We start from the raw sequence: 26,274 nt of genomic DNA, 5'->3' as shown, positions 1-26,274 counted from the left end.
CTTACTGCTTGAGTCTTTCCTCTACAAATTAGACAGTAAAATTTACAGGATATTTGAGAAACATCTTTTTTTCAGGAAAAAGCTATCCACTCATTTAGGTTCTTCCCAGATAATGTTTGGCCTTTTCTACTAAGTAGCGACACTTCTTTTTAGGATCACAATTGTGATAAAACCCTCAAGAGACATTAACTGAAATATTAGTGGTTGGGATTAAAAACCACCTGAGAGAAGATAATACCACAAAGTCACAGCCAATGCTTTCAACGTAAAAAACCACCTCAAAACCAAAAATCCAACAAAATAACCACGAAGAAACACAAGCATGGTTTTCGTTACAGAAGTGCTCTGACAGTTATTGTGAACAAAGCAATTTAGAAAGTGCACAGACATTAACGGAGCTGCTGGACACATAACACTTACTACCAATTACAATGACCAGACATGGTTAAAAATCACTACAAATACAGTGGTGATTCCAAAACAAGAGTAAAATGTAGATAACTACAAAATCTGTGTACTTTGCCAGATGTTTCAATTAAATTTCAGAGAGTGGTGTTAAAAAACCATCTGCTTTTTGACCATTGTGGTTGGGTAGTAAGTAGCACAAACCAAATGTTAGGAAGGTGAAGAATCCCCCTGCCCTCCTTGAAATTTCTCTTTCATGGTGATGTAGTTGCATCACCATGCAATAAATAAATCACAATGCATAAAAGCTGTAGGTAGGGAAAAAGCACATCTACAAAGACATGACTAAATTCAAAAAATTGTTTAATGCAGCTACAGAGAACACTGCTCCTTGTTTATTTAGCACTTTCTAATAAGCTACTTAACACCTAGTTGTAGACGGATTACCTTTCTCATTACTTGTTTCCCATTGGTGTTGGTTTCACTTTTTTTTCTTCCCTCTGCACCTTCCATTTACTTAACCAGATGTGGAAGCTAATTCAAGCTTTTGATCATAGTAATTTCTCATGGTTTTTTAGGATGTCTGTTATAAGGGACTCTATCCCAACAGTAGCACATTGGTATTTACTATAATATAAATGGTTTACAGCTTTTTACTGTAACATATAATTTTTTCCTTCTTCATTTTTTTATATTATGACAAAAGCAAAGACATACTTTATCTTTTCTGACTACAGAGGCTAACTGACAAAAAGTTACCAAGTTAACAGAAATTACATACGAAAGTAGGAAATTAATTCCATTCAATTTGTTGAAATAGCATTTATCTATCAATGCTATGTAGCTGCTTATCTTCTTCTGAAGTGAGTTACAGTACCTTAGACCATTTCAATGAAAAGCTTTTGGAATAGAAGGGTTACAGAGAAATTGAGGTAGTCGTTGCTTTTACATGGAGATCAGCTGTGCACACAAGATCAGCAGTCTTTAACTTACTCAGGTAAATGGGGGGGGTTTCATGCATTTTATCAAGCAGTCAGTTTTTTGTCTCTTTGAGCCAGTACTGCTATGTGTAACTTAATTTCCTACACTTGATTCAACTCTGTTTGACTTCATATTCAGTTGTCAATACAGAAGCATTTCATGAAAGAGAGAAGAGTGGTTTCAAGCCTAGCTATGGCAGTTGTTTATGTCACAAGTGTTGCCTAGTAGCATTTCTTGTTTGCTATTGTATGCATCAAGTGGACAGAAACACTGTGCAAGAATATGACCCCTAAATTATACCTTTTATAATAAGCTGCTGCCAAAAGAAAGAAGTCTTGTAAACTGTGTAATGCTGTTATACAAAACTTCAATAGAAATGTAAGATGTTTTAAGAAATAAGAAAAAAACAGTCAAAAACCCTCATACGTAAAACAAAAAAAATCTGAACTTTCAAGTTCTGGTTTTGTTCAAATGAATGTACTATATGCCTAGAAAGTTGAAATGGAACAGTAGGATTAGGTTCTAAGAAAGGTTTTACACCTAAGCCCTCATAATGTAAGTGGTAGAAAAGCACTGAGAGCCCCACTACTGACCAAGGATTAATTTCAAGCAATATAAAATATTTAATAAAGAAAAAAAATCCCTAAATCAAATACTCATCTAGAAACTTTTACTAATTGCGAAGAACATTCTTTCACTAAAAGCAGACATCTACTCAATTCCATCTTTAATTTGACAGAGAATTTTAGGGAAGTAGGAAAGACTAATGCCAGAGTCAGACTAAGAACTAACTGGTTTAACTGGTAACTTCAATTTTGAGAGTTCATTATTTCATAAATTAAAAAAAAAAAAAAAATACGCATCATCAACAAGCTACTTCATTGAAGTCAATTCTTTCTTTCAGCACACAAACAGCAATCACTGCCAACAAAAATAAATGCCATAAAATTTCTTCCCCCTCATCCCCCCCAAACCCTTTAACATCTTCAGCCAAACAATTTACTTACTGCTCCCCACAACAGGATTTCATGAAGATGAAGTGATAATCACAGACACACCTGCAAGTGTAGGAAGCAATTCCTAGACACGTCTGAAGAAGATTCATTTAAAAGAATGACAAATTATCTACAACAATTCCTTATGTACAAGGAACAACACATCATATATTGTAGCAAGTTTGCTTAGGATATTGATCCAGCTGAGAAAGTCAAAATGTAAGGCTAAGAACATTTTCTCACCTGTAGCTGCTGTTGCAAATGGGTGATTTCAGCAATTCTCAGTTCTCTAGATTTATTTGTACTTTCAATTTCTTGTCTTTGGGTAGACAGCCGACATCTGATATCCTGAAGCTTTCCCTCCAATTGATTTTTTTTATCATTCTTCAGAAAAAAAGAAAAATATCTCTCTTTTTTTAGCAGAATGGTTTGTCATGCAAGTAAGGATCTAAAAAGCACTTATATTCCATATTTAAAAATTGAAATTATAGAAAATAAACATGGCCATATAACAGTCACTACTGTGCTTGTGTATTTTATCTGCAACACGATCACTTACTAGAGCTTCCAGCTCAAATTCTAAGGTCTTCTTCTTTGCCTTCAGAACAACTATGTCCTCTTGTTCTTTGTTTCTTTGATTTAGCAGTTCTTGCCGACGATTACGCTCCCACTCGAGTTGCCGTTGCCTCTCAAGTTCCCGTTTTGCAGCCTGCAGCATATGAAATAAATATTTTTATTTAATTTTTTTATTTTAAAAAATATGAAAGATCTATTTTGAGAAACTATTCTAATTGCTAATAGTCATTCTAATGTGCAATTAAAACAATATAAAAACTTCACTAAACTGTGGACTAAGTATGTGCCTCTAAGCATAGAAATTGCTCAATTGAAACCCTCACATGAGAACACTGGTGAAACGGGGCTTCACCATACAGCAGACAGAATCACAGAATCATTTAGGTTGAGAAAGACCTTTAAGACCATTGACTCCAACAATTAACCCACGACTGCCCAAGTCCATCATTAAACCAAGTCCCTAAGTGCCACATTTACACTTCTTTTTTTACATACCTCCAGGGATGGCGACTCAACCACTTCCCTGGGCAGCCTGTTCCAACGCTTTAGGTGACTAAACAGTTTATCACTCCATTTTAACCAGTTTCCCAAGATCCAGTTTTCTGATTTAACAAGTTGTTCCATGTTAAGACTTCAAGAACTCACCAAGATGGCATCAAAAATCTTTCAAACCTTCAATATTAGACATTCTGCAGCTTTGCAAAGAATAGTCAAATGCTACTGCACTGAATGCATCATTATTTGGCAATGTGAGAAAATAAAAAGCAATTATTTAAAAAAGCTGTTAATTTGTTAAAGAAAACGCGTGCTGGTTAAGTTATCACAGGACATGAATGTCAGCAATACCCATGAGTTTATCATCATTCATTCAAGTATATCTTTGTATCAAAGAAAAAAATAATTATTATTTTTAAACAAGTCAGTGGTTAGGAGCACGCTGTCCTAGATCTAAATGTCTCATCCATCCATTTCACATGAAAAATAAAGAGATAGCCGACCCTTTCCTTACTTTCAAGAACCCAAAAATTTAAGTTCCTTCTTTAAATGTTTACTTACTAAAAAATGACAACAAAATATTTAGTGTACACATTACATTTTGTTCTAATCAAACACAGCTGCCAGTGACATAACCACCTTCCTTTTATCCAGTTGGTTACCTCTCTCCTTTCTATTTCTTTCCTCCTTTCCTCTTCCCTCTGCCGTTCCAATTCCCGTTGTTTTTCCAGCTGTTTCTCTAGCTCCAGTTGTCTTTTACGTTCTTGCTCCTGCCGCTCACGTTCTTTCCTTTCTTGCTCTGCCCGTTCCAGCTGTGCTAGACGCTCTTGTTCTTTGCGTTGCTGCTCCAGGAGAGCCTGCCTCCGTTTTTCAAGTTCTAGGTTGCCACGTTCAAAGTTCTCCCGTTTTTTATCTTCAAACGTAACTTTAATGTGTGATAACATGGAGCAAAGGAGAATTAAACTTTGCTACTGACTTAAAAAAAACCCTTAAAATCCATATATGCTGAATCTAAGTGAAACAACCTTTCAACAATAGTAGATGTAGGTCTCAACTACTGATCATATAGCTCTACAGGTAATTCTAGGTTTTATCATGATCATATTGTAGATCCCCTTAAACCCACATCCTTAGGAAACCAAGGTGTGAATTTCAGTTCCTATTCCTCAGGCTTTTAGGTTTCTCCACAAAGCCCAACAGGTGGGTATAACTTCGACAAACCACTTGCCAGCTAATCCTCTGTGAGGACACAGGATCTGCAGTTCCTCTATACATTTGACAGTAGTAGCAGTAAAAGAACCAACACTTCAATTACTATAAGGCAACAAATTCAGCTGATTATATTATTAAAAAGCCATTATGCAAATGACGAAAATTACTCAGTTACTGTCAGGAAAAGAAATGGCTTGTTTAAGTTCTTGAGCAGCTGAACTGAGCAGTAGGAAGACTAGATTTCTGCAGATTTGCATCCTTATCACTTACTGTCCTAAAAAATTGACCTCAGTTCCAGCACAGGTTCCCTGACATCCTTCTACAATATCAGAGACTGTCCTTCCCTTGCTTCACATTCCTAGGGCCCTCTCTCACAGATCTCAAAATTATTTTTTCCATTTCACCTTGTAATTCTTTTCATACCCTGTATGTCCCATTGCCATATCCCACATTCGATATTGCTCTCCCTGCATGTCCAACATGTACATTTTTGGCATGCAAGTCAAGTTAAGAGATAGCGCATATTTACTTCAAAGTGTGCAGACACTGTTTAACACGTTGGCTTGATGTCTGCTGAACCAATCGAATTCTTGTCTTTTTCTAAGTCTGCCCCACCCTTTCCTATTGCCTATCACCAATTTTCATAAAAATAAAACTTGAAAAAATGTAACCACTCTGTTGTCTGTCAAGTTTGTTTAAAATTAGCCACTGGGTTCAAAGAATATTAAGATCCAGAGCTGATCTGTATCAGAGACACTGATGGACAATGTGACTAAAATCCCTACTGACTTAGAAAACCAAGCAAAAAGAGGAAAAAAAAAAAAAAGAAAAAAATATTTGTCAAGAAAGTCAATAACAAGGAATAGGTAGAAAGACAAAACAGTCGCAAGTAGTATGGACATTAAGATAACACATTTAAGGCTCAGAAAACATGTACCACTAAGAAGAAAAAACAGGTTCTTAGATGGCTGCCCAACAAGCTAGTATGGTCACTGAGCAAAATCATGGTAGCTACCAGAGATAACAAAACAAAGCATATCCAAAGTACAAAAATAGAAGAGAATGACTTCTAGCAAATTAAATAACTAGCTATTGGCTTGTGTTACTACGATTAAGGGAAAGCTTCTAAAAGCTTATAAAAGCCAACAATAAAAACTCTTTCAAATGTCTCAAAAGGAAAAAAACCATACCGAGCCAGATTAGCAAAGCCAATGAAGAATCAAGATGACATTCACTATAAGTGATCTTTATAATGGAAAATTTATACACCAAATACAGTAAAAGTCTTATACACTCTAGTTCCTCTTTAACTGAAAGCAGAAATGGCTTTAAAACAAAAATAAAACCAAAAAATTAAGATTAACAGTTTGCCAAACCCAGACAATGCTAATCCATGGTTCTAATACAACATTAATCAATTACGAGCTGTGCTGTACAATCTATCCTTTAATCAACGTAGTGCTGTAAGACTACAAGATGACAAGTGCAGCACCAGTCTTTAAGAAAAGATGACACAATGATCTTAAAAGCTACAAAGTCAGTCTACTCTCACACTGGGCAAAGTAGCAGAGGCTGTGCCAGACAGAGTTAGTTAGTAGACGTGACTAAACATGATACCATGGAAGAATCGGTGCAGGAGAGCTACCTCTCAAGTCTAATAGACCCAACTGTATCAATGAAAAAGCAAAAAAGAAGATCAGTCAAAATCCAATAAAGAAACTAAGCCAATGCAGTGGTTGACCTTCCTGACACTACAAACTGCATACCAAAATCCTCTGATTGCAGAGACACAAGACTCGGGCCTCAAAACAGCCAGTGCAGGAGAGTCATATCTCACCTGTGGCCAAATGTTCAATTGTGACCCTTCAGCAGACCCTGCTATCTCCCTTCAACCTATCATTATTACCCAGCAGACTGTCAGCAGCAGTTAGTTATAAAATAAAAACCAAAGACAAGAGTTGTATCTGAATAGCTCACATGCAGATCCCTGGAACTAACCTGTTATAGAAAGAGACAGAAGCTCCTTGGGAACTAACAGTTAACAGATTAGAACTGAAGGGTGAAATAAATTACCAACTTTCACAATGACAGAAACATTCTCAGTAGCCTCCTTCAAAGATCTCTACTAGCAATTGTGCTACTCAGTGTGCAACAATGATCTGGAAGAGACTACAAAGTAACAAGACAGCTTCTGGAGATTATGCCAGGTAGTCACAATATTAAAATAAAAACCTGACTGTGAAAAGCTTTAGAAACTGAGTTTCACAAAACTGAGTGATCTGGCAATGAAGAAGCACAGAAAATTCAAATATTGACTAATACGGAGCAGTGACATGGGGAATAAAAATAATCCTAACTAAACACACAGAGTCATGAGCTCTGAAATGGTTAATAGATTTGGGGAAGGATGCTGGCATTACTGCAGAAAGACTTCTAAAATATCAACTCAGATCTAAGCTGTGATCGAAGAGGCCACACAGTGTTAGGAATCAATTTTAAAAATTGAAAAATAATTTAGAATAAAACAGAAAAGCATTATTATGGCACTGTATAAATCTGTCATATTGCTACATCTTCAACTGTGTGACATTCTGGTCATCTTAGAATAAAACAGAGCAAAATAAAGAAAGTAGAAAGAACAAGGGGATGATCAGATGTGTTAAGATGTTTCCTAACATTTAGCATCTAGGAGGCTTTCTACTCTCCCCCCTCCCACTCCTCCCCTTTTTTCCTTTTCCCAAAAGCAGGGCTTCTAAAGCTTGTATAAAAGAAACATTGTTATACAGACTGCAATGAAAGGTCTCTGTATGTATACTGTGATCTTTTATAGAGTACATACGCCAAACTACACTCCATCCAAGTCAAAAGATGGAAGTAGTAAAAAGGTTCACTGCAGCCCCATTATAGGACTGCAAAATGCTGCCTCTGTTGAGAGTGCTTAAGATAGGCAGCCTGAATGTTGTTCATACCTCTGTTATCACTAACACAAAGGATCACACAACAGTCAGCAATTAGCTGGACCAAGCAATGTCTTGGTTATGTCTCTGACATGTCACAAACTGATCTGGAAACAAAACATTTCTTAGTAAGCCCTTATAACTCCACAGCATATGACCTGATTATAACATCTGGTAACAGCACACAATACAAATCTATTTTTGCTTGCTCACCTGGTAATTTCTTTTCCAGTTGCTGCTGTTCCTCTTCTAATGCTGGTTCTTCTGGTAACCTTTGGTCTACAGACACTGAACTTAGAGCAGATATGCCACTACCAGAGCGCACTCTTCTGTCAATAAAATGACAATTCTAAGTTGCTTTAAAAAGCCTATGCCTGCCAAATTTGTTTATGATTTAACAATGAAATCATGAATTAAATGCAACAGTTTAATGTTTAATGATATTTAATGTTCCCTCAGTGATGCCCAGAGGATTTTACTCAGCCATTGTCATTAAGACAACAGTATCCTCCAGAGTCCCAACAGCACACACTGGTGACCTGAGAAATCTAATTCTAAGTTCACAGTCCCATGCAATTTACCAATGTGTTCAACCCTGTTTCCAGGGTCTTTCACTTGTGACCACTCTGAAGTTGGGGAAATGCCAGCTTAAACTATAGCAAAAGTTGCAAAGACAAAGGAAGAGCTCACAGTCAAGCTAAAAGCAGGACCTCACAGAAAACAAAAAAAACCCATGTAATCTTCAGGACGATACTTAAAGAACATGAAGCTATGATTGTATGCAAACATTTCTTTCCATTGCTGTTACAGTCTTCCCACCCATTTCTCCACAAAAAAATAAAACAGAGAAACAGAAGTAATGACTCACCACTACTATTCACAGATAAAAATGTATCAAAAGACATCCTAATTCGGTAGAGTGCAAATTCACAGCATGTTTTGAGTTTCAATACATCCAATTTGCTCTACAAAAGTATAAACTTGAACTGTAACACTTCATACTTCTATGGCCAGATTAAGGTTTTTGGAAAGTATGTTGGCATAAAACATTGAACAAAACTATATTCTTACAAGGAATTCTTGCTACTTCCAGCATCCAGTATTTGTAATAAAACCAAAAAGATAGTCAAGCATTTCCCAATGAGAAAGCACTCTGTGCCATAGATGCAGTACAAAAAAAGAGAGCAGTTACTTTTCAATTTCTTGTACTTTACGCTCACAGGACAGCTTTCCCAAATGAAATAAAAATTTAGGAGCAAGATTCCAGAACTATAACCAGTTACCTAAATGAAGGTGGAATATACTCTGGAGGCAGTACAGGTGGCAGCGGCTGACCAGACATAGCTACATCAATTAAGTGCATAGCCAGAATAAACTCTTCAGCTGTAAGCTTTCCATCTTGATCAATATCGGAAAGATTCCTTTTTAAAGGGAAGGTACAAAGTAAGTAAATCCTTAAATATTAAAAGTCACTGTTAAAAAGCATAGTTTTAATGTATTCAGTTCCAAATTAATTCAACTTTTCACTATTTTTTCACACTACTTTACTTCTTTGAAACAGAAAGCAAAAACCAAAAATCAAATGCTTCACTATTTCCCACATTTCTGATGCATATCTGCCTTGGAACTATCCTTATAGCCATGGCTTCTACTTCACTTGCTTTTTGAGTGCTGCCTGTACCATATGCGATAGTAGTAATATTAACCAATGCAGTTTTCTTGAACACCTTGTGAACATCCACTTCACAGTATTATTTAGAAAAAAATCAGCTTAAGATGCTTGGTAGAACTTTATGGTTTGGTCTCCTTCTTCCATGAAGGCTCCTATCTCACATTCCAGAGCACATATTTGCATTAAAAATCAAAGCCATTCTAGTCCTGATAAGCACAAAAACATTTTAGCATTATGCACATACTGAAAATTATGGAGTAACATCCCTGGATGTCCTAAAATCAGTATTCCAACAGATGCAAAAAATGCTTTTACTCATGTTAAGGTGGTATTGGACAAAATTTAACAGCCTGAACATCAGCTTTGTTTCTCTAGTGTGCTGCACTCCAATCACGCAGAAAAATCTCCCATGATACTGTGAAAATCAAAGGTAAGCAACTGAAACAAGGTACAGGACTTTGTTTATGCGATTTAAATTTGGAGGAAAAATATTAATTTCATTTGATCCATGCTTATGTTATTGAACTACTCAGGCTGGGGCACAAGAACAAGCCCTAAAATAAAAATCTAGCATGCAAGGATATAATTGATCAGCTAACCTAATACTCTGGATCCACATCTTTGTTACAGAAATATCGAAACAGCTGCTACAGAATAGCCGATAGGCTGCATATCAGTACTTCACTTCGTATGCCTATAAATCAGTGAATCCAGTCCCAATACAGACTGACAAATCTTGCCCCAGAGAACAGCAACAGCAGTTCCACTGCCAGACAGTAAGTATCAGGAAAGGGAGCAATACTTAGGACAATAAAAGATGTAAAATCGATTCCTTATCTCATTAGACTTGGCAGTTTTTAATGTCAAAAATTAAAAGTTATGTTTAGAACTCCTAGTGTACGCTGACAACACTTCCATGCCCACTCAACACTGGCAACAGGCAGAGTGTATTTTGTTTAGTCATTTGCTAGCTGATTGGGTTGATTTTTTTTTTCCTTACAGTAGCTTTGTTAGGAAACAGAGGAGAGAGTGCTATTAAAGCAACAACACAACAGACATCCCCACACAGAAGTCAGACAGGTTAGTGAGTTGAAAATGGTTTTCAAGTAAAGACTTATAAAGTATAGAAGTTAATTAGAAGTAACTTTCCATGTGACAATAAGAACATAATAAACTTAATCAAACAGAAGTTGAAAGGAAAAAGAGAAGCTGAGACAAATCCTTTTAAAATCCATTATTTTAAACATATGTAACTCCAGCCTCTTGGAAATAAGCCCTTGGAAACTCACATAGAAGGCAGACAAGTCCCGAAGAAAGTATGGTTCTGAATCAAGCTTCCTTTTGTACTACCTGTGCAAATGTGTAAGTTTCACTGGTGCTGATATCACATATGGCTAGGGATGTAGAAGACTGAACAGCTGGTCTGCCTAAAAATCCTATAATTGAAACCCAGCTTACAAAACATCTATATGCTTAGCATAAAAGATGCTTTTTTTTTTTACTTTTATGAAGTAATATTAATATAACTGTAGCAGTGCAGGGTTTTTTTTTTTTATAAAGTTATACATTAAAAAAAGCAACGTATAATAATTTATCAGTGGAGGGGGACTGAAAAGGAAGTAAAAGCCCAGTATAAAGTATAGAGGTTTAAGTACATTTTCCAGTTTGATGGAAATTCATAGATTTATTTTTACCATATTGTAGCCAGCTGAGCCTGGGGTAAACTTGACTGCATAAGAATAGTTCTTGCTTGCGGACCTAACAAAGTGAAATAAGAATTAACAAACAAATAAGCAACTTTCTCCTTTTCTTGCATTACCAAGTAGCTAATACACAAGCCAAGCTTAGTTCTGAATAGGTAACACTGAAGAGATGTTACCAGCATGAACCTAGGCTCCCTCCCCAAAAGAAAAAGCTAAAAAAATACATAACCCTTCCCTTCTCTACAGCAATATTAATTTAAAAAAAAAAAAAAAGCTATGAAAAGCAAAGAGATCCTCCCAGAACTAGTAAAACCAAGCCAGTGTACTCTTCTAGTTTCTTTTTGAAACTGGGTAGGCACCCTCATCAGTGAGTGAACTGTAAAAATCAAACGTAAGCAATGAACAGTGAGTAAATGTCTGCACAAGTTTTTACATAACCCACTGTACCCTTCCCCAGCGCCAACTTATTTCACAGAAAATAAAGGAATAAAGGTGATAAAATGATCCAAGCTATGATGAATACTTGCTTCAAAACAAGATCATAAAGCAGTTGGAAGATTCAAACAAAAACACATTGAGGAGAGAGATGAGTCTCTTACTATCTGAACAGCATTCTAAATGCTATTCTAATTGGCCTTTTATGGTTCAAAAAAAGGAGACAACAAAAACTGCTTCAGTACCTGTTAAGTGTCCACTCATTGTTTTATCATGACTATTGAACAGCTGCCTGTACTTCAGTCTTGATGACTGAGGTACAGCCCATTCTGCCACAGGAGGAACACTAGAATTAGAAAGAGGGTAAGGGGAAAGGGAAATATAATATTAAATTTAATCACATGAAGCTAACAGGTACAACAGTGTGAGGTGCTGCACAGAGATCAAATTTTATGACTGAAATGGTACTTTTCACAAATATTTCCTTCTATCCCTGAAACCACAACAGCTTTGACTTCCTGTTTGAAAACATTCACCATAATGCAGTGTCTTAGAAGATGGTTTTTTGGTAAAGTTTAATGTGATAGGTCTAAGAGTTTTGCTTTTTTCTTTACTAACAGAGAATTAAGTTACCTGAACAGTGTAAAGGAGCTGAAAGCTTTTACCTAAACATATAATAGGAAATGCCTTACCACAGTCAGCAGAAGTAATGTCTCATTTTACCCTGTCTTTAACTTTTTGTCTTAACCAAACAATTCATAAGCTGATTCAGGAAAACAAATGTAAAATACAATGAAAACACAGAAAAAGTGTGAAAGAGCTACACGTGAAAGCAATCAGTTTCTCATAATGGAACTCAACTGACAAATGTAATATTCCCAGTTCTAATACATTAACATACTAAGTGTGTGCTGTTACTTGTACCTATAATTTCCCATGCTTGAAGGCTGACAAGCCTTCATGCTGAAAATGAGCAGTTTCTCAGTCTTTAGGCACATTCAAACTTTGTCTTTTTTGTTACGGTTCAAAAAAGATGAGGGGAAAAAAAAAAGCAGCCAGATTAAATAAGTATTTGTAACAGCATACCAAACTAGAGTTAAAAAAATGAACCAAAACTACCAAATCCCTTTTCCTGGGTCCACTGAGCAGAGTAAGATCTTTCAAAGTTGAACTGCAAAGAAATACTCTGCTATTTGACCTCATACCCTATTCTCACATGACAAGACCCAAAACAGCAAATACCTCTATTTCTATTACCAAAACACTGTGCTTTAATAATACTCTTTTACAGGAGCAAAGCTAAAAACAAGATGTATCTTACATAAGGAAAAGAGAATTGAAACTAAAAGAAAAAAAAAAAAGAAGAAGAAGAAAGGAAAAAGCTGACTATTTAAGTTTTATCTGTTGCTTATCTAAATAACAGGGCACAAGAAAAACCTGCAGAAGAAAATTTAAAATAGATAATTAAATAATGTCCCAAACCATTTTCTTTTTGCAAAAAAGATGTGAATTCCTTCCTCATCAGTTTTGCTAGATTTGGAGCTTCCACAAATTAGGTCTACCTTTGTCTTACATACATATGTAACTTGATATGTGAAGTAAGGTACATTAAGTAACGAAATTCTCCATCACTGATACTCAAATGGTAGTTTTGGAAGAAAAAATGCTGGAGGACAAAACAGTTGACTTGTATGCCAAACACCACGACTGCCCAAAGTTCACTACTCATGGCTCAGCAGAGTGATAAAAGCACTCCAAATGGCATACTGATTTTCACCCTTCTCAAAATTTAAAATAATTCTAAGCTATAAAAAAGAACCCAAAACCAAAAAACAACTTCAACTTCATATTTTGGTTTAATGGACTTAGCTCTTGTTGCTTCCTTTCCATAAACTCTGCAAATCAATTACTTTGCTATCTATTTTCTCCAAAGTAAAACCTGAAGACACACGCTAGTTCATCACTCAGCATTAGCAGCAGTCTATAGAAGGAATACCCCCTTCACTGGTGGCAGACATTTCAGAGTTACTGAAGTAACATCAATTGAGCTAAGGAAGCTCCAACCCTGGCCCAAACAGATTTAGAGAACCATGCATTTTCACCTTAGAAAAGTCGTCATTTCACCTGAGGTTCAGGCATCTGTTGGCAATAAAAGTGACCAGCAAGACTGAGATATCATTAACCCCAAAGCTATGACAGCCCTCTCATGGAATATCTAGAAGCCATTTCAGCTAAGTTTCTTGAACTTCATTAATTATTAATACAAAGTATTGTTACAGACAAAGCAGATAATGTCTTGTACCTCTGGAATTTGTATCAGAGCATCACTATGTTCCTGACAGTATTAGATTTCAAAGAGAAAAAGATTTGTTTTGAAAGATTTTTAATCCTATTTGTCAAGAATCAGTAGTGTTGCTTATCTAATAACAGGGCACAAGAAAAACCTGCAGAAGAAAATTTAAAATAGATAATTAAATAATGTCCCAAACCATTTTCTTTTTGCAAAAAAAGCTGCAGTGTAGACCTGTGAAAAAGTTTGATTTACAAAGACTTTGGGAAATTACTATCTTACCTCCTCAAAGTTTTATTTTGTTAGATACATTACTTAAGACCATAGTAAAATACATTTTGCCTAACCATATGTTTTTCTAGGCCTTGAAATAATTTTAGTTGATTTTTCATGCAGGGCTTGAAGAATATGTAAGAAATTGTAAGAAACAATTCTGTGAAGTGCATTTAAAATAAAAGAACTATTAAATATTTCACTTTTCAAAATAATCCTGGAGTTGCTAATTTTAAAGAACATCGCTTTTTAAGTTTTCACACTAAAAGTGCCTGTGCAGTTCTTACACAATGCAGATTGTATTTACAGAAGAAAATGCTTTTCTGAAAATCAAGATATCTCAATGATACACTACTCATGGACCACTCCTTGTAAAACCACAGCATCCTATGAAATCCTGAAGTAATATCTCAGCAGGAACTAATTTCTGCAAGTAAATATTATTTCAGAAAACAACTTTGAAAAAGAGAAGTAGTTTTTCTAACTCAGGGGAACCAGATACACAGATACACTAATTCCACACCAATTCCACACCAACTTACCTAGCCACATCAAATGATTGTGCCTTTTGCAGTTTTGTGTTTAGCTGTGATCCTGGACCAGATCTACTAAAGGAAGAACTCTTTGGCAATGTGGCTGTAAATAAAAGAATACACGTGTTTACTAGTATCAGCATTTTAAACCACAGAATTTCATTACATTCATTTAGTTCCTAACATCAAACAGAAGTAGTATGGTTCTTCTGATGGTATCCCTTTTAAAAATATTAAGGTAAGGTAACAGCGTCTAACAAAATAGGTGAAAACACACAGGCACCTCTCTCATGCCTTTTTTTACTTTTGCAGTTTTATGGAAACCCTGATTATACCAAATTATATTGTGATTAATGTTAGAAATCATATGTAGTCCAGTATTTTAAAGTAATCCCAAACAAACAGCAGTACTTCAATGGTTATAAATAGGAGAGGACCAATTTCTAGGCAACAGTTTACTGGCAAGCTGGATTTATCACGCTGCTGTATAACAGGGTTAATACTTTGCTCAACATGACTGACTGTTACAATACAGTATATCCATGTTTCCTCTTTTAACTTTTATAAAAGTTTGCTAACCAATTGCATTGGGCTAAACTGAAGTACAGTCCTTGTCCAAAGTCATTCTTTAAAGCAAGTTAGAATGGCTGATTTCCTGTCTACTATTCTGTAGATCCAAAAAAAGTGGCAAAATAATTTGTTAATAGCAAAAGAGTAAACAGTCTCAGTATGTAGCATACCAGGATGAGCAAAAGCAGGCAGAGGCTGTATAACAGCAGGAGCTCCATTAGCCAGGGGAGGTACTGCTGCTGCAGGAACAGAAGATACTAATGGTGGAGACATTCCTACTACTGGAATAGATGCCATTGGCACTGGGGCAACAGTTGTAAGAGATGGCATGCTGGCAATGCCCCCAATACCTATGGGTAAGAAAATGAGATTATTTTTTCTAAATTAGAGACTTCTAATATGATACAACCATTTAACTGCAGCCTGCAACCCAGCAGTAAATGCAGAATTGAAGAGCAAATTGAAATGGAAACTTCTACAGACCCCTTGAAAGAACTCTTACAGTCTGCTGCACCATTAGCATATTGGGGAACATAAAACAATGCAGAGAACACAACATAACACTTTATAATGTATGCATATAAGAGCACACTGGATGCAACACTGACCAAAAAAGTCTATTAGCATTTGCTGAAGAAAAGAATTGTTTGCCTTGAACTAAATGAAGAGCAGCACTGTCAACTTCCAGTGAGTAATGAACCCAAAGTCTACATTTAGCCACAGCTGAAAAGAACAAGTTTCAGGATAAATGCTTGCAGCCTATTGTCAAGATGAAACAGTGCAAAGCTAATAGGGTAAAGCACAGTAATGAGGTATTTTAGGTGTAAGCACAGTTGCATGGATAACAGGGAGGTTAAGGAGGTCCAGTCATGCCAATGGGAAGAATAAGGGTGTGTGCAAATAACTGAGATGAAGTCTATAGGGAATGAGAAAAAAAGAAAATCACATATTGTTCTCGTTTTCTTGTAGGTTTGACTTTATTATGCTGTTTCTCAATTAAACCAGTATTTCGTCTGTTCAAGTCACTGATTTCTTACAGTCAGAAATAACATTGTAGAACTTGTGGAAGTGACAACTGATCAAACAACATGGTTGCACGCAGTTTATCAAATGCACTATTCTCTTTTCTTAAGGACAGGCACCTATCAACTTGAGTCACAGCAACAACTAAAACAGAACAGTAAAGAACCTCTCACTACAGAATACAGCAGGACATTGAGGTGTCAGACGAATGTCCTGGTTTTGGCTGGGATAGAGTTAATTTTCTTCTTGGTGGCTAGTGCAGTGCTGTGTTTTGGATTTGGTGTGAGAACAGTGTTGATAGCACACTGATGGTTTTGGTTATTGCTGGATAGTGTTTGTACGGGGTTGGGGACTTTTTAGTTTCTCAGGCCTTGCCGGCAGCAGAGCTAAAAAGGCACAGATAAATAAGAGGGGACACAGCCAGGACAGCTGACCTGAACTAGCCAAAAAGGTATTCCATGCCATGGGACGTCATGCTCAGTATATAAACTGAGGGCGATGGCCAGGGCCTGAAGATCATTGCTGTGGGGCTGGCTGGACATTGGTCAGTGGGTGGTGAACAGCTGTATTGTGCATCACTAGTTTTCTTTTCTTCCTTCCCTTTGGATTTCATTGCTTTCCCCTTCTACCTCCTTTTCATTATAACTGTTGTTATTCTTGTTCTTTTTCTTTTCTTTTATCTCAATTATTAAACTGTTCTCATTTCTACCCTGGAGTTTTATATTCCTTTCTGATTCTCCTCCCCACCCCTCTGAATGAGGGGGGAGTGAGCGACCAGCTGGCTGGGGTTAAACCACAACAATGAGGTTCAGCTTTATTTAGTTATTTTCCTCTCACCAACCCATTTTCCCTATTTTTTCCTTGAAATGATGGCGACCTTGGCAGTACTTAAATCATGAAACTGAATCAGTCCCTGTTCTAGCTAATGCCAGTGTGGCACCGTTCATAAAAAAGCGGAGGGATGCATTACTACCATGACTTGTAAAAAGTCAAGAAAAACATAGCTAATCTTGTCAAAGCTGGAGATCCTTTGATGACAAAAGTTTAAATAAAAACTCCATCACTTTAGAATGCACTAGCCCTGCTACCTGATCCATCTTTTTTTTCCTGCAAACACTTTTGTTTCAAATGTACAGGGAGCAGTATAAGACCTGAAGCAAACAGAACCTCAACTTACATTATTCAGTATGGTTGGATACTAAAAACTCATTGAGATTATTTTTTTTGTTTTTAATATGTGCATGCATATGGGGGTTGAGTCTATGTACTTTTAGAAGTACTTTTTCCTAAAAGTTTCTTTTAGAAAATTAAAAACCACAATCAAATTCAGCTCAGGTTGCTACAATACAAGCTAAAAAGGAGGAAAACAAAGAACTTACCAAATCCTGGTGCAGCAGGCAGAGCAATAGGTGGCTGCTTCATGACAGGAGGCAGTGCAGATGGGAGCTGATAACCTTGTAGTTTTAATTTGATAAGTTTCATAGCTATTGAAAACTCCAACTGATCCATCCTCCCATCATTGTTCATGTCAGCTAGAGCCCTACAAAATACACCATTTTCAGTTAGATTCTGAAAGCATGAACTTCAAAAACTGACCTAGGAGTACACACACAAGTATGTATATTCAAGACTAATTAATTTCCACTCAAAATAATTATGCCAGGCTAAAAATGGTCATGAAACAAGACACTGTTTAAACTGAGAGCTTCTTGATCTTTCTCTTGCAGTGATTAATAAATATTTTTAAAGTAGCTTTTCAACTCTTAGAGGAATTCCAGTGAAGCATCTAGAGAACAAGGATTAATGTAGTTCTACAAAAACTTTGCAAAATCACACAACTGAAACTACATGGTACTACAAAGAGCACCACAAAGAATCAAATGACTTAGTCTGCAAACCTGTACTTTAGCTCCATTTAAAATGTTCTTTAAATCTGTGCTCTTTACTAAACACCATACACCATTACATCTGCAAGTATACAAATTTGTTTTCAGTTAAACAATAGTACTCGAGATAAAACACTGAGCCTAGACCTTGAATAGGCTTTCATGTAAATCAGTCTGACTTAAACAGTCTTCTTTTTGTTTCTTCATTTGACGGTTAAGAAAACCATACTCAGCAGGGAATAGGGTTGGGAGGTTGGGAGGAGAGAAGCAGGAAGGAGAATGTTAGCTCCTGCAATTTCAAACCAAAAAAAACAAATGCACATTAATAATGTAATTATTGTAAATTTAGTTGAAAACATTATGCTTATTTCTTAGCATTCATTTGAAGAATTAAGTACACATTTCAGAAATGGAATATTTTTTTAAGTTCATGTGTACATTTACATGTCATGAATGTGACAACACAAAGGACCCAGGCAGTCTAGATAAACTAGGGCTTTATTTCTGACCAAATCCCTATCAAGGAAAGCTTTCATGCCAGTATGTGAAAAGTTATAAAAAAAACACTGCAATAAATTGACAGTTATTTATAATTGATACTTAAATAAGTAGACAGCCAGGCAAATGCAGTGGCAAAGAATTCACAAAATACCCTCTCACCACAACTTAAAAAACACTAGAAAAACTCAACGAAGAGGCAGATCCCAGCAGAGGCTGTCACAGGTCAACCACACATCTTGTTTCCCCTGGTTTAGATCATCAGTAGCACTTCCCCCAAAATGGTGATAATACAACCCTTCCCAGTATTTGTAAGACAGCAGAAGATAGCTACACCACTGAAAAATCCACCAACTTTGACGTCACAAGGCTAAATACTATTACTGAAAATCTGGCAGCAGTATTTAAAGAAGAAAGTCTGGTGAGAAAACTGTAGACTCTGATGCTTACAGTTAAAAAGAAAAGTACACATTACACCACTCCCTGAAAGATGCTGAATTACTACAAATATTTCATTGAAGAACAAGTTTTAGCTGTGTGAATTTCTAGATGTTGTTTCCGGAAGCACAGTATCACAGGGAAGTTTGATTTACACATAAAATCTGTCTGTTCTTCACTAACTTTAAACCTTCCTCAAATCCCACTACCAGCAAGTCTTTGGAAGCCTAAATTTAGTCAAAGCTAATTCTGGGTCCCACATAGCAAAATGTGATTTGGATTCAAGTTTCAATCATGATTGCTCAGTATGTGGTTCACTTGACAAATAATCACTTTAAAAGATTGTACTGTAGCAGTTGGATTTGATATATGGTAGTCCAACTAGCAGAAGGAAGAGGGAAGGCCAGCATGGCAAACCTGGACCAAGAGAATTACGAATTTGGAATGGGTATCTCCTCTTCCTTGCAGAACACTACTGCTCTAGAGGTTCAGCTTCTGATCACTCTTCCACAAAGAGCAAGCAACACACTGGTACCTCTTGATGTACTGGCAGGCCAAGCCAAAGTGGAAGATGTAATGTTTTTGTCTTCACGCAATTTGTGGAGACAAGTGGGAGAACCCTCATGAAGGTAGAGGAGCCTCTCTCCTATGAATGTTAAGCAATAGCAAGGACAGACTGCAATAGCTGTTGACATGTATTACAAAATAAAAGGTATGCTTACTTCTAGCAAGAAGTTAAAAATACAAAGTAGGCTTCCCACATACTGTTACTGAGGTTATGTTAACTCTGAAGTACAAACGCTTTCTCAGACATGAAAGTACTGAGGTTATTAGCTTCCATCATATCTTTCTGTCCAGTGGGGTATGCATACCACAAGCCACTATGTGCTAACCTGCAAACAGACTGCATGTATGCAGTACATAGTGCTTTTCCTCTTACACAATGAAACAGGTATAAACCTCAAAAACTTGTTTGCATCTCTCTAAAATTTTCTCTACGTCAGAAATGTTTATATCAACTTAAAATTCCTGTTAAAAGCCCAGATTAATTTTCAACTAATTCATAAACTATGACAATCAAGAATATCCACTCTGTCTAGTTTTCAACAATAGCATGGAAGTGTTCCACAACACGCTGTAGGATTTTTGCTGCCCAAAATCATCACTTAGGCTTACAAGGGACAGCATTACTCAGTAGATTTTAATTTTCTTTTTTATACAGCTTTTACTTTTCACAACCAAAACACTTCCTATAATATCCATTAGTCAAACCTATAAACAGTGATGCTAGATTTCTAAAAGTCTCACTTGGGAGAAATACATGCAAGTCTTACAAACCCAAAACATTCAAGAGGCAAAAGGTGTCTGGAATATTAGAATGTCAGAAACTTAATGGCTAAACGTATTTTCTGAAGTGCTCCCTTTTGTGGGTTTTGCACTAGAAAGTAAATCAACATACAGTGAATGAATACCAAGAAAGCCTCATCAGAAAATTAGAATATTAAGAAAACAGAAACCAGGAGCAGATAATAAGCTTCACTTAACTGATGCTTACAAGCAGATACCACATCTTTTTGAGGGCAACTAAAGAAAATTCAAAAATTTTCAACAAGGAAAATGTGTGGGCTTTTTAACCAAAGTTTAGTTCAACACTTGCTTAGCCATCCTTCTGTCAGATGCCCAGTGGAAAGGGCAGTAAAACACAGGCTTATATAGCCAGCAAGCTGAGGACCTCTATAGGAACAAAGCTAGAGAAACTGATCTAGATAAACCTATTCTAGGAGATTTTTGACTGCCCTCCAAGCAGTCAACAGTCCTCCCAAAGACAACTCGTTCCTCAACATAAGGAGAAGCCACTCAGCTCCGTAGTGACCAGCTGGCACCAACAGCTCAAATAAATAGTCACAATGTTCCTTACATCTTTGCATTTAAGCAATCAAACATATTGTGTTTAATAGTCTCATTTGTTCAATCTAAGTGGCTCCTACACCTGCAAATACTTAGATTTATAAAATTTAAGCCTTTGCATTACTAAAGCACAGGCAGAGTCCCTCAACCTGTTATATGCATGGCCATGAAAATACAGTAAGAGTAAATATAACACTGCAGATGACCTTGATTCTCCAGGCGTATTTACAGAGTGTACAGCCAGATCACAGTAGATCTTTGCATTCTACATGAGAAAATATTACTTGTCCAGTAATAAGAAACTTTGATATGGACCCGTCTCATTGCTTTAATTGAAATCCTATTCACATAATCATCAGTAGCTTTAAATTTAATGTCTGACCTTCTGTTCAGCTCATTTACTCTATGTCAATGGCTTTGTTATTTAAATTAACAGCAAACATTTCAGTGAGAAAAATCAGGTACACACTACAGAATCTACATACATTTTTACAGCATGCTAACACAAATCAGCTTTTGTCTGACAAAATCTTTAGTGCAAAAATAGGACAAATTTTCATTTCTAATTACTGAATCTAGTGCCATGCTGCTAGATTACAGGGCTACTTTTGAATAAACAACACCTTAAATGCAGTGAATGGCTGACAGTAAACACTACCTAATTTCACTGTTTGGCTTCCAATGAAATTTGGAAGAATGTAGTGTCCTTAAATTTGTTTCATTTAAGGTCTGGCTCAAACCAGTGCAGAGCAGTAAATGGACTAAACATTGACTAAATATTTATCATATTTTATAGAACAGGCCTGTGTTTATAACAGGGGTTTTCTAATGAAAATAGCTGCAGTGAGCTTCATCACAATGCTAGGTTTCAGGTGCTGACAAAATTTTTCCCCTACAGATCTTTTCCTCCTCCTTTCTCTCCTCTTTCCTGCAGAATACAAAGACAACTGGATTATTTTTGCATTTATGAGGCACAGAAACTGAGCATGCACATTTTTTTCTGTCAAATATGCTTATGATTACCCTACAAAACATCTATCTCCATGAGAATAACACAGAGTGTTAAAACAAGGAAATTCCTTGCAGTTCAAAAAATCTCTTATTATACAATTCCATACTGCATTACAAAACTCAGCCATAATCAGAGAGGAGAAATTAGGTCTTTAGCATCAGTCACTTTATCAATGCATGCATAGTAAGAGTTACAACTCAGAATTGCCACCTATAATCTTTCACTCCCACACTAGGACAGAGATTTAAGAAGGGTGTGAGGGAAACATATGTCAGAAATACGTAAATCAACTAATGGCTTTAGTCTGTCCTGAAAAATAAGTAACTCTAAATGCACGAAAAACAGATGGCATTGATTATTTTAGTTCTCATTTAATTCCAGAGAGACAGGCTACACAGAAGATGCTTTTTGAGGCCACCATTCATAAGGGCTATAGAAGAAAGCCAGATTATTGCCTACTTAAAAACAGTTATCTTCCAAGCCACTGCAGTCTCAATTCAAAGCCTACTTAGAGGCTTCTTAATAGATTACCAGCTTGGCAAACTCCAAAGCTTGCAAAGGGTAGAATAGCAAAGAAGTTGTCATGACAGACCATAATAATTCCACTAATTTGCTCCACTTATGTCCCAGAAATTTCTTTTTTCTTAAATGAATGATGAGTAGAAGGGACACAGGAATTGTCAATGCTAAAAACTATGGAGCTACTATTTTTAAGAAATATTAATTATTTGATTAATAACAAACTTTGATTAATAGCAGAAATTACAATTAATCCTTAAGTCTCATCTTAAAAAACTGCAGAATTACACCAACTGCAGAATATTCTCAAACCAGCTCTTGAGGCAGAAGACATTTAACTGGTACTTCAGCTAGGTAGCTAGCACTTCTTGAAGTTCTAGAGAAAATTATTTTTTCATGATACAAAACCAGCAGTTGAACTTTAATTAAACTCTAAGTCAGTGAAAATCCTTATACTGCTCACTTATGCAAACAAAATTCTCTCACTCATGAGAACACATTTGGAAACTCATAGAGTGCTTGCTTTCACTGTAAAGAGCTCTGAAAGCAGTATGGCCAATCACTCATTAGGCCGATCCCCCCTGCAGTTCCTTTCCCAGTTGTGTTTTTCTAAACAAGAACCTCCACAACAAAACAGATGAAACTTTGTATTAGCATAAGCTTGTCTACATACAGCTGTAGGTAATCCTTTATGAAACAAATGCTAGGCTCCTATCTTGCAGAGAGATTTATACAATCAACTGTGTTCAAAGCAGACTCATTAAGAATAGGAAAACACTTCTAAAATACAATGCACATACACTTCCATATTACTAGGATCAGAAAGTGAATTTGAAAAGTTTTAAAAGTTGCTCTCAGAAAAACAACTTTCTTTCCTTAAAGAATGTTGTACCTCCCCTTCTCTCTCTAATAATCAAATGCTATCTAAAAAAAACAACAATAATTCAATCTATTCAAGAAATAAAGAATACTGACAGAAAAGAAGTTTTATGCAGCTCCCATCTCTCTCAGATATTCTAGGTTTATTACTCCCAAACTCCCCCCTCTATTAAAGTACTCCCAGATCTGTATCAATGTTAATAGAGATTTAGATAGACAACATTAGAATATTGCTATTAATCCACAAAGCAAGTCGGCCATGAGATCTTAACCCTGGGAGCTAAGACAAACAATGATTCACATTTTTCAATGAAGTCTTGAGCGTATTGTGACGTCCTTTGCATGCTGCAAAGGACTTCTTGCCACTAAACAGTCTAACTTCTATTGTTTCTGTGGGACAGCAGTAATCTGTGGTAGGTTACAAACATTCACTGATAGACCAAAAGAGTTAAATCATTTGAGTTGTGGGAAAAGAACGGTGTTTTCCTTCCCCGCCCCCCCCCTCCCCCCCACCCCCGGCCTTTTAAGGGGTCTTACTAATACAATGCAACTATTTTCCTACTTGGTTATTCTAATTCCAATATATACAAGTGATCTAGATTTTTACTTAAATATTTACTTCTCTTAATTCAGACAATCAAAAAAAAGAAGACAGTAAGAAAGGGATGTCTGCATGCTTTTTTTATGATTTATAAAGGCAGCATGAATAAGTTTTAGCTCAGCTTTATTTAAAAAAATGTGCAAGTTCAGGTCTTGTCTCTATGACAACTACAGAACTAGTGGAATGATTCTCTCCCTCTCAAGAGGCTTGAAAAACTGAGTAATTCAGAGAGGAAGAGATTTTTAGTCAGACTATTTACAACTGTTTAGTTTTGTTAACACCTATTTAAAGCTAATGCCTACGGAACATTTTTGGAGAAAGGATGTCTTGTTTAAGACACAATGTCTTTCCCTGTTTAATTAAGAGGCAAGAGAAGTTCCAAAGGGCCATCTGAACTTTTGCTGAGTCTTCAGCAAATAAGATAACCAGAACAAATTTGATATTTGTAAGATGAAGATAGTCTGAAAAGAAAATAAACTATTTATTTAAAAGCCATGTAAATCCAACCCCTCTTTTAGGCATCCATATTTCCAGAGCAACTGTTTTTCTTGTGGAAAATAACTCTATTCTTTCTCCAGTCAGACCAAGATTCTGGTTTTAGAAGTCCTTACTACGACAAAAATTTTTTATAACTGCAATAAGCTCTTTCAAACAGTTACAGATCTGTCACAAGTTATCCATTCTTCTGCTGCTTTTTTGCAATCTAGAATGAAAAACAGTATTATTCACTCTGTCCAGCATCAAAAAAAGTTTTAGTAGTAATATAATGTAAATTATTAATAATCTATGCAAGTTAGCATGTCCAAGTCTGGCAGGGTCATATAATTTGGAGCAGAAACAACCGCAATCCTGCATGAAGAAACTGCAGATTGTAGAAATGTTTGTGATGTGTAATATATAGCAGTGGAGACACTGATCTGTCTAAACTTAAAAAGGAATGGTAAAAATTTCAAGCTTTCAAACTGTATTGCTGACAACGGAAACAGTTATGCCAGCCTTAATTTTTATAACAATTTTTCCAAGTCTTACATAGGCTTTCCCATTAGAAGATTTTTAATACTAATTACTGTGCTTAGCAATTGCATTAGTACATTTTTAATAAAGTTGAAAGCATTTAGTAATTTAAAATGAGGGTTGTAAATCACAAACTTCAAAAGTACCATTTGTAGAAAGTTACCTATTTCTAGTAACTGTACAAGTATCGTAACTCAGCTAAAACACACTACAAAGAGTATTTGCCTTGTAGACTTCTGGAAAGCACACTAAATCAGTGATTTTAAACCCCAGACTCTGAAATATAATTAGTGTCCAAATCTGTGCCAATAAACTTCACTTTGTGACGTAACTGCAACTCTCCCATCCCCTCCCACTTACTCACCATATCTGTGCTAGTACTGGTTGAGGTAACCCAGATTGAAAAAAAAAGTTTCTAGCTTGATCACCTATAAAATAAATAGGACAATTTCAGAAAATGATAAGAATACCTGTAAGAGGAAAGAGGAAATCAGGAGTCAAAAATATCTAAACCAGAAGCAATAGTAAAATCATAAATACTTAATTCTATGCATACATAACAGAGTATGAGATTTAAACCAATTTTGTCACTTGTAAACTTACCAGGTATTTCCAACAAGCACATACTCTTTAACTCTGCAACAGTCGGCACCACATGAAGTCAAGTGGACATTAACTTTTAGTGCAATTGGGAATTCATGGTTCACAGTCCCTAATCTGTGTTAACAGCTCTCTTTTCAGGATTCTATGCCTTGCGAGAACAAGAAATTGTTTTCTTCTAGTAAAGTATGTACCAATATAAACTCTGTTTTAGTTTTTTTCCCAAAGTGCAATGCCCGTCAGCTACCACAAATTAAATAAAATGGTCTTTACCCTGATGTGAACCTGATAATCAACCACTAAAGCAAGCAATGGTATATTTCAGTGTCATTTTTCAACTATCAGTTAAAAGTAAGCATAGCAAAACCATTACAAAACCATTAAGTACTTCAAAGATTGTGGCCTGTAAAGGAAAGTTGCAAATGGACTACAAAGAGCACTAAACATCAAATGAGGTCAAAAAAACAGTATTTTGTACCAAATCTGTCATGTAACAGGAGCACAAACAATCAAATTGTATACTTGGAGCCATGTATGGCTGTGATGAATTCTGTGCTAAGAATCTGATTCTGATTTCACACTCTGGAAATCCTCTTGATGGATCAGACAGTAAGAAAGGTAAAACACTTCTCTACCTTTCATTTCAATTCACCATCACAGTTTAGATAGCACTTTAGAAAATTAAATGCAACAAAAAATAACAAAAAACTAGGCATCCTACTGCCTCTAAAATCAAAGCAAATCAGTGGTGTTCAATGAAAATCTAGTAGAATCACTGCAATTCCTTTACTTGCAGCTT

General features: G+C 36.1%; 1 protein-coding gene across 6 annotated transcripts in view; it reads right to left on the bottom strand.

Annotated features, from left to right (window-relative positions):
• The window catches only part of ITSN1 (intersectin 1), a 136,584-nt gene that overhangs the window by 72,870 nt on the left and 37,440 nt on the right, over window positions 1–26,274 (bottom strand). For 5 of the 6 annotated variants that reach the window (XM_056328932.1, XM_056328933.1, XM_056328931.1 and 2 more), the window contains exons 4-14: window positions 25,240–25,303; window positions 17,500–17,660; window positions 15,268–15,447; window positions 14,537–14,630; window positions 11,677–11,777; window positions 10,988–11,051; window positions 8,905–9,042; window positions 7,835–7,950; window positions 4,115–4,377; window positions 2,941–3,090; window positions 2,625–2,765 (exon numbers count right to left, since the gene is read on the bottom strand). In XM_056328932.1, the coding sequence (XP_056184907.1) occupies window positions 2,625–2,765; window positions 2,941–3,090; window positions 4,115–4,377; window positions 7,835–7,950; window positions 8,905–9,042; window positions 10,988–11,051; window positions 11,677–11,777; window positions 14,537–14,630; window positions 15,268–15,447; window positions 17,500–17,660; window positions 25,240–25,303 (1,472 nt within the window). The remainder of the gene's footprint in view (window positions 1–2,624; window positions 2,766–2,940; window positions 3,091–4,114; window positions 4,378–7,834; window positions 7,951–8,904; window positions 9,043–10,987; window positions 11,052–11,676; window positions 11,778–14,536; window positions 14,631–15,267; window positions 15,448–17,499; window positions 17,661–25,239; window positions 25,304–26,274) is intronic. The other variant, XM_056328934.1, reaches the window with a different exon arrangement.

The sequence above is a fragment of the Falco biarmicus genome, chromosome 2, assembly GCF_023638135.1.
Source record: "Falco biarmicus isolate bFalBia1 chromosome 2, bFalBia1.pri, whole genome shotgun sequence".
Lineage (NCBI taxonomy): Eukaryota > Metazoa > Chordata > Aves > Falconiformes > Falconidae > Falco > Falco biarmicus.
This window is presented reverse-complemented; position numbering and strand designations above follow the sequence as displayed.